Raw genomic sequence first — 9,777 nt, 5'->3', positions numbered from 1 at the left:
GTTTCCTGAGGCCACTCATCAAATCCTTGTCAACAATGTATCAAAAGGCTTTGAGCAGAAATTCAGAAGCTGACATGGATCTGCCGCTGACCCCTGATGTGTCTCATCTTCACAAGAGCTTTGACTGCTCTGAGCTCAGTTTTGTCATCCAAAAATAGGGATCACAATAGTATCTATTTGTGTAGGTAGTTTGAGGGTGGAAGGCAATAGTTAAATTGATTGGAATACGAAAGCTCTCAATAAACAGTAAGAGGTTCTATCATTAGTGAATCCTCTGGCTCTTCTTCCCTAACATGCTTATTTACCCTCATCCCCTTTCTCTTTATTCTTCTTCATTCTGTCTCACCGTCAGTGATTCCTCTTGTTTATTGTCTTCTATGAGTGATTCTGGACATTAGGATGAGATTTGAGGGTCAGATATTAACAAGTGGGGCACGCCTTGAAGAAGTCACACTCATTACATGGATCAGCTCAGTAAGGTACAGGAAGAGGAAGGTAGATCAAGGTCAAAGGTGAGAGAACACAGGGCTCCTGGATCCAGAGCCTCCCCAGAAGCTGAAAATCAGAATTTGAGGAAAGCCTCTGGCTGCTGGAAGGGCTCACTCACAGGTAACTGCTCCACCAAGAATGACCTTGACTGTGTCAAAGCAGTTTCTGAATGAAGGTGAGGTGATTCCAATAGGACAGACTGAAGAGAGGGTTTCTAGAAGTTTGGGAAAGGAGACTCCCTATCACATGCAGAGAACTTGCTTAATGTGGGCTCTGGGTTCCTGTGCTGTTCACAACCTGTAGAGCTTCTGATTTTAGGCCATGTGTCACAGAGCCAGGAATGAGGAGAGAAGACTCCTTCCATACTTCTTGATTGGATATATCAGATGATCAACTGGATGTGATGAAGTAAATGGAGAATCAAAGCAAGAAAGAACTCTGTGTGAAATAAAAACCACAATGCTTCCTCCCTATTCAGTGCTCTAGCAGGTGGGAAATCAGGCCTTTATTTACCACTGTACATAGGATGGGGAAGCTGAGGAGCAAATGGAGTTGCTTAACATTTCTTGGATCTTAGTGAGTCTGGGAATTCATCAACACCAGCCTTCTACTTAGGGTAAGAAAGCACAGCCTCTGGGGTTCCATGGAATCACGGGGGAAACATATTCTATTATGGGTCTGCTCATGGATTTTCCACTGAACCTTTGTTTTTTTTGCTAGAAAATCTAGAATTTACAAATTTCTTTCATAAATTGATATCTTTTAACTACTGGTCACAGTATAACTTGATTCTCTGTTTCAAGAGGTAACCGTCCCCTATCAGAGCACTCACACATTTGCTATACACAAGTTCCATGCATTCTAACAAGTGACAGAGGCATAGCAGTGAGTCACAGTCCTTGAATTCATAAATCCAACCATTTAACTGAAGACACAGTAAGAATAGCCCCATGCCTTCTTCCCTTGGTGCAATCTTCCCAGGTCCCAGGGATAATATGCTGTGCTTAGGTAAACCAAGTGGTCATCCCAGAGCCAGCTACCAAGAAACAGAGCAATTTTATAGTTATTCCAGATGGTGGAATATATGTGGTAAATGCTCTGTGAATAGCAAACATTGCCCAGGATCCCTCAAAGGCAGGGACTGGAGGTTAAATTTAGAGATCTTTGTACCCACAGAATCCTGAAAAGAGTGAGCAAAAATAGATGGCAGTAAATATATACAGAATAATAAAAGAAGAAATGCTTAGTATCAAATTTAAATTGTACCACTCACTATTGTATTTGTGTGTGTGCTCTTGTGTCCTAGGAACATTGAGAGAGTTTTCTTAGCTGAAATAGTATCTACTTCAAAGAATTCAAGAAGGGCTGGTATTGTGGCTCACAAGAGTGCTAAATGAGGTAAAAAAAAAAAAAAAAAAAAAAAAAAAGAAGCACTTACAGTGTCTGACACATTGTGAGCCTATAATAAATGTCCATTTTTTTCACTATTACTGTTAAAAAACTGTCATAAAGTTCAGAATAAAATAGTTTTCAGCTGTACAAACAATGATTTCAATTAAACTCAACGGCCATAGCAAATACTTCTAGGGTGCTTAGCATATAGGAGGAACTGCTTTGAATTCTCTGCTCATATTACTCACTCAATGTGTACAGCAATCTAAGGAACATTATTGCCTTTTGAAAAGTCTGAGAATTAAATATACATCAGGAAAATACATAGAATTGGGTAGATAACTTGGAATTAAAGAAAAAATTATATATTGAAGAAAGAAGACTTGTAATTCAGTGAAGACATTTATAAAAGTCTATACCAAAAATATAATACCTGCATGTATCACTGTGAGTACACATTTATATATATGTATGTAGATACATGTGTATTTTTTAAATTCCCACAATATGTAAAAAATGTGATATTGTTTTTCCGTGTCCAGATAATTTAATTTATTATAATGATCCCTAATTCCATCTGTTTTGTTTCAAATACCAGAGTTTTATTCTCTTTTTGTGTCTGAGTAATATTTTATTTCATACTTTTATACACACACACACACACATATACCACATTTTCCTTATCCATTTATCCATGTATAGACTTTTATGCTGATTCTACAGCTTTGCTATTTTGAATAGTGCTTCAATAACCATGACAGTGCAGGTATCTCTTTCATATGCTGTCTTAACTTCCTTCTTTTTTTTAAATGATTTATTTTATTTATTTGAGAGGTAGAGTCACAGACAGTGAGAGGGAGAAACAGAGAGAAAGGTCTTCCTTCCATTGGTTCACTCCCCAAATGGCCACAACAGCCAGAGCTATGCCGATCCAAAGCCAGGAGCCAGGTGTTTTCTTTCCAGTATCACATGCGGGTGCAGAGGCCCAAGGACTTGGACCATCTTCTACTTCTTTCCCAGGCCACAGCAGAGAGCTGGATTGGAAGAGGAGCAGCTGGGACTAGAACCGAGGCCATATGGGATGCTGGCTCCGCAGGCAGAGGATTAACCTACTGCACCCCAGTGCTGGCCTCCATTTCTTTCTTTTTTAAAAAAGGATTTATTTGAAAGAGTTACAGTGAGAGAGATAGTGATAGAGGAGAGAGTTCTATGTGCTGCTTCACCTCCTGAATGGCCACAAAGGCCAGGGCTGGGTCAGGCTGCCTCCAGGAGCCAGGAGCTAGGAGCTTCTTCTGGGTCTCCCATTTGGGTTCAGGGACCCAAGCACATGGGCCATCTTCTACTGCTTTCCCAGACACATTCACAGGGAGCTGTATCTGAAGTGGAGCAGCCAGGACTCAAACCTTGTCCATATGTGATGCCAGCACTGCTGATGGCAGCTTAACCCACAGCACCACAGTGCCAGCCCCATCTTAATTTCTTTTAGATATATCCTAGAAATGAATAACTGGAGAATATATTAGAACTATTTTTAGTGTTTCAAAGACCCTCCACCCTGTTTTCTATAATGACTATATTAATTTGCATTCCCACCCACAGCATGTTATAAGCATGTTGAAACCCTATGTTACAGATGAAAGAACTGAGTTATAGAGCTCCTAAGAGGTGCCCAGTTGTCAACCACTCACAGTCTGTACAATTAACTACTTCTCCATGTGGTCCAAGACTTCTGTGCAGGGAGCATTTTTAAATTCTGAAAGGATATAGTGTGATGGCTAAGTAGGATGCATGTCAAGAAGACAAGAAGAGAATTTCATTGCAAGCTGTGGAGTTTCAGGTTCAATTCTCTCCCTAGCCTAGGAGTTGAGTGAGTGCATTCATTTAATCTCTAGAACTTCTGTGCTGAGAGAGGAGCCACTGGGAATCATTAACTCCAGGCTTGTACTTATGGAAGGGGAAACCGAGTCTCAGAGTAGTGTGAGGACTTCGCAGTATGATTTTGTTTGTCATTGAAATGCACAGGCTCTGACTCAGCGCACTTTGCAGAGTGCCCTTTGCCTCTAATTGTGCTCCTGTGAGAGACAGAACAGAAGGATTGTAAAATTTTCTAGGTGCTGTCTATGCCCAAGTTGGGCAGGCTACTAGTTATTTCTTTAAAAATACATATGACACTTAAATATGTAAATAAGCCAACCTTCCTCACTTGCTGGGAGGGAAACTTTCTAGAGCCTACCAGCCCCGCCTAAGTCCTGGCCCTGCAGATAGTGCTGTCTGAGCCCAGACAGGACCTCCTTCCATGGCTGGGCCTAGGAGTGAGTCAAACCAGCACAGGGGCAGGGTGATCAAGCTCACTCTGACCTGGCTGCTGAGTGGGAGAGAGGGGAAAGGGCTTATGGCTGATGAACTCAGGTCATATCTCTTCTCACACTGAAGGCATTCAGAGATCTATGTGCACCCTGGGTCTCCTCTTTTGATTATGGGACTCAAAACTCTCTTTATTCTAAAAGTAAACACAAGGCAATTGTACTTGATGCTGTCTGAGTCAAATCCTCATACCAGTTGAGGACAATACCCCTCTTCCCAGGTCCCTGCGCTTATCTTTGCAGAATAGTCAAGGAATTTATTCTTTCAAATGTGTCCAGTTTTTCCTGCTTAAGTGATTCACTGGGGGAAGTGTGCCTTTTTACCTTCACAAATTTACAATAGATTTAACTTCACAACAGGTTTGTTGAGTTTTTGTAAATTCACATTTTTTTGTGGTTACTGCCCTGAAAAATACTGTTACAGTGAATAAGATACAGAGTTGTACAAGTCCAGAAAATAAAAACCATTATCCTTCTCCCTGCCTCTCTCCATCATTACATTCTTAAAATTGTATGTATGAACTACATTAAATCTGTTCTCCTTGTATTAAAAATAAATTAATTTAAAAAGCTATTACCATTAGGCCTCAGTTTTCTGCAAATAACCTAAATATTACAAAACTATTTTAATGATTATAAACAACAATGAAATAATTTGTATAATGTAGTGAAGCCTCTGACGCATGGCTGAAAATCAAGAAAATTCAGAATTAGGCAGTAGACAACATATCTATGCTGAATAATAGAATTTAATTCTAATGGTACAGTTAAAAAACTTGCCATAGGACCTCAAATGAACACTTCATCTAAGTTCCCATCTTTTCAACCTCCCAAGATTAGTGTTTTCCAGTATTTGGAGTGTGAACCATCTCTTCAGAAGCTCTCTTTCTGTGTGTGTTTCTCTCTCTCTCTAATAAATACACAAATACATAAAATTAAAATAAATTAAAGCTATCATCTTCCACTCATAAACTGGCACAATTATGTATCTGCCAAAATCTGTGTCAATAAACACGATGTTTAGAAACGTTGTGTTGCTTCTGGAAAACTTCATACTTAGTGAAATAAGCCAGTCCCAAGGGACAAATACCCTATGTTCTCCCTGATCTGTGAGAACTAAGAGCACCTAAAAAGAAATCTGTAGAAGTGAAATTGGCACTTTGAGAAGCAATGACTTGAACAGCTCTTGTTTTGACTGTGGAGGAACAGTTTTTTTTCCCCCTTCTTCACACTATTTGTTGAACTCTTTACTTAACATAGAGTTAATCATATGTATATAAAGTCAGTTGAAAACAGATCTCAGTAAAAACTAAGAGTGGGAATAAGAAAGGGAGGAGGAAGTTTGTAATTGTAAAGCTGTATAATTCTGCATACATTCCTACGGAATCTTAGGACAATGGGAAACTGAAGTCCGCCATAAGTTCAATCAATGAATCCTAAAACAACACAATTTTAACACTGTTTATTTTTTAAAGGGCTGCATTAATAGCTTTAGGTGTGCACAGAATGGCAGATAATCATCCTTGGAAAGACTATAAGCCAATGTAAGAAACAACTGCTTCACTTGATCAACTCACAATATGATGGGCATTAGTATTTTTACTTGATAATCCCTCATGGGAGACGGTAGATCTGATGCCTGCTTTCAGGGCTCTAAGGAGGATTTCATACTTTGCAAAGTGAGTAATCAGTTAGAGTGGAGATGGAGACTAGTTAATCTGGAAGTTGCAGCTATTTGGAAGGATACTGTTTTTACTTCAGTTGTGCAAAGAATGTCCTAATAAATGACTGGATCAGTGGGTAGAAATTATTACTTGCAAATAGTTTGTAAAGCAAGAAATTACATAAAGGAATATACATGTTATGAGTTTTATTTAAAATTTAAATCCATAATAGTGCAGGTTTCTTTAACCAAGTCAATGATTTTCAATATACATTCTGTAGTCTTACACTGATTTGTAACAACTGATACAGGCTACGTAAAGAGTTATTGGCTATAAAATCAAGTTATTACATCTGTTGTTACCACATGAGGAAATGTGAATTCTCAACTAGATCCCATAAAAACATCTTACATACATTTAGATTTTTCTGTTTCTTAGAGTTCTGTGATATATATAATTTTATTTTTCAACTCACTACTTCTAAATGTACATCACACACTTACTGTTTAGGCTACCATACTCAAACCATCAAGGAACCGGGACTGAATCCCCTTATAACAAATACATTTGTCATTATTACAAAAATTCTTCACTTACCTGTAAGGTTTGATACCACTAACCTTGTGTTTTTTCTTCTTACTGACATCCCTGTAGAGGTCAATAGACATGCAATTTTTTTCCATGTAGTTATATTTTAATCAAAGTAAGTTTCATTCAAAGCAATAAAGGTAATTGCAAATGTTTTTCCCAAGATAAAATTCATTCTACATGCCAACTTTAGAAAAATAAATAATTTATAGAGAAACATAAACAATATGACAATTAATAAAATATTTGTCTCCAACTTTCAAGAATTCAGTTTGTTCTATGACTGAATCATTCAGGAGTAAATATTTATTAGTTTTCAGATGATGCGTATCTAAATAGCCCTCCTAATTTGAATGAATTCCTTATTACTTATATTTTTGTTTTTCATAAGAATTCCCTTATCCAGTCTTTGGAATATTTTTAGAGTGCTCATTGCCTAAATGTGACATCAGAATGGAATGTTTCTAAGGTGAATTTTAGAAAATATAAAATGGACTGATTGTTTTCTGAGTTCTATGAGTTTTAATCAGAAAATATGATGTTAGGAAAAAGTTCAATCAGAACAGACTTCAAAACATCACTCTTTAAATAGCAATGCGAGCACTTTTTTAAGTTACATAGCCATGAAGAAATTAGTTCCAAATACTAGTGAGGAACTTGCAGGACTTACAAGTATTATAAATAAAGTTCAATAAGACACTATTTTATCAGTATTAAATCCCAAAAGCATATCACTTTTACTAGATTTTCCACACTGATTAGCAAAAGTAAAAAATTCCTAGAATCTCTTACATGAGAAGACAATGGAAACTGCAGCTGATGTCTAAAACTATAGAGCATTTTTAGACTCAGGAGGTAAAATAGAAAGCTGGAAGGGAGAAAATTAATAGGTTAGTAAAGAGAAGAAGACAAAAATTACTAGGAAATGTGGCTTGCATTAGCTGTGGAAAACCTGTTTATTACTATTGAAATACTTGCTTTGATCTGTTTTTTTTAATAATAAAGCACAATTTTATTTAAAATGCAGTAACATACTAAGGAAAACAAATTTCAGGAATAAGCTTCTAGAGTTCTAGATATTGTTATACTTCTGTGAGTATGTTAACTAGTAAAGAAACGCCATTTTTAATATAACCAGATTCACAGCAGAGACAAGGAAATATAATATATCATTCTAATTCATCTTTATATGACATATATGAACTTGTAATGGGCATCTGTCTTTAGTGAGTTGTGCTTGAAACATAGTACTTTAGTCCATGTAAGTAGACATTTTCTGAAATGGTAGTTATTCTTTGGAATACAGACTGCTAATCTTTAATCTTTAATCTCTTTGCTTTTGGCATTCCTTTGTTTTTTTCCTCCAAGATCACTGTCATCCTCATTTATTAGAATATATATATATAATTAATATAAGAATGTATATAACAAGCACAATATAGAAGATAGCTATGTAATTTCATGCTCATTAGATTTCTTTATGTCATAGTTAAAATTTAATCCAAATATGAAAAAGGAAACTGGGTATAAAACAAAAATTTATTCCCAATAATGGGAAAATCCTCCCAAATCATGAAAATTTAATTTTTATAATAATGTTGAAAGTTCTATTTTGCCCAGAAAATAAACGAATGATGCTTTTCTGAATCTGTTTCGTCTTGATGCTGTATATAATGGGGTTCATGAATGGAGGAAAGAGAAAGTAGACATAGCTCATGGTAATGTGGACCACATGTGGCACATGTTTCCCAAACCTATGGATGAAGCTCAGGCCAATCACAGTGATATAAAATACCAGGACAGAGCTAATATGGGAGACACATGTGTTGAGAGCCTTTGCTCGCTCCTCTCCAGAGGCAATGCCCATAACTGTCTTAAGGATCAAGATATAAGAAAAGATGATGATCAGAACATCTAGGAAGAAAGTCAAAGCAACCAGAACCACTGGGTATATGCGGTTAAATGTTATATCAGCACAGGCGAGTTTCATGACATCCTGGTGGAGGCAAAAAGCATGGGAAAGAACATGAGAACGACAATATGGGAACCAATAGAGAGGTAGAATTGGGGGCACAAGGGACACAAAGCCCCTCATCAGTACTCCAAGTCCTATCTTCATCACTCGAGAGTTGGTAAGAATTGAGTTGTACCTAAGAGGGGCACGGATGGCAATAAAACGGTCATAGGCCATGGCAAGTAAGACACCTGATTCTACAAAAGCCAGTGAGTGAATGAAGTAGGACTGAGTGAAACAGGCACTCTGGGCAATCTCCCTGTGGTCTAGCAGTAGAACACCCAGGACTGTGGGCATTGTTGTTAATGTCATTCCCAGGTCTGTACCTGCCAGCATGGCAAGGAAGTAGTACATGGGCTCATGAAGACCGTGGTCACTCCAAATGAGAAGAAGAAGTGTACCATTTCCAAAAAGGATGGAGAAGTAGATAACAAAGAAGGGAATAGAGATCCAGTGGTGTATTGTCTCTGAGCCCAGGAAGCCAGTCAGTAAGAAGGGAGCAGCACTGTAATTGGACCACATCATAGATTTTGCAGGTGCAGGAGAGCTTTTTCAGAGGTTTCATTCTCTAAATACGAAGTATTCCATTTTCTCTCTCACCATCTTCTTGTGGCTCATCATCAGGTCATTTTTAAGCTCTAAACTTACAAATGTTTGTGTATTGTCTCAGACTTAATCATAAACCTGCATTCACAAACCCTTTACCTAGAATAACAAATAATAGTAAAAGTAATAATGAAATCATGAAAATAACCACAATAATATACAGTGAAGCATGCAGCTTTCATTCTTTCTATTAATACAGAGAGAAGTCTTCCATGTCTTCCATCTGCTGGTCCACTTCTCAAATGGCCACAACAGCGAGAGCTCAGCCAGGTTAAAGCCAGAAGTGATGAGCCAGGAGCTTCATCTGGATCTCCCATATGGGGGTCGTAAGCACCTGGATCAACTTCTGCCACTTTCCCAGGCATGTTAGGAGGGAGCCGGATTGACAGTGGAGCAGCCGGATCACAAACCAGTGCCCACATGGGATGGCAGTGCCTTAGGTAAAGGCTTAACCTGCTACCCCACAATGCCGGTCCCTAGCCTTGACTCTTGGTTTCAAATAGCACCCTTTGAATTCTTTTCATTTTCTTTACTCTTTTATTCCTCTTCATGCTATTGCTCACATAGGCCCTTGTTGTATTTCTGCTCAATTGGATCAGTTCAGATTTCTTTCTCTTTTTTTAAAGATTTATTTATTTATTTGAAAGGCAGAATTACAGAG

General features: G+C 37.8%; 1 protein-coding gene across 1 annotated transcript; it reads right to left on the bottom strand.

Annotated features, from left to right (window-relative positions):
- Positions 1 to 8,066: 8,066 nt before the first annotated feature.
- OR51B4 (olfactory receptor family 51 subfamily B member 4) lies at positions 8,067 to 9,032 on the bottom strand. The gene has a single exon (NM_001171454.1). It carries the CDS (start codon positions 9,030 to 9,032, stop codon positions 8,067 to 8,069), a length of 966 nt encoding a protein of 321 aa, NP_001164925.1.
- Positions 9,033 to 9,777: the final 745 nt, after the last annotated feature.

The sequence above is a fragment of the Oryctolagus cuniculus genome, chromosome 1 (assembly GCF_051225735.1).
Source record: "Oryctolagus cuniculus isolate XC-2025 breed Fujian yellow rabbit chromosome 1, ASM5122573v1, whole genome shotgun sequence".
Taxonomy (NCBI): Eukaryota; Metazoa; Chordata; class Mammalia; order Lagomorpha; family Leporidae; genus Oryctolagus; species Oryctolagus cuniculus.
The sequence above is the reverse complement of the archived record's forward strand: the minus strand, read 5'-3'. Positions and strand labels throughout refer to the sequence as shown.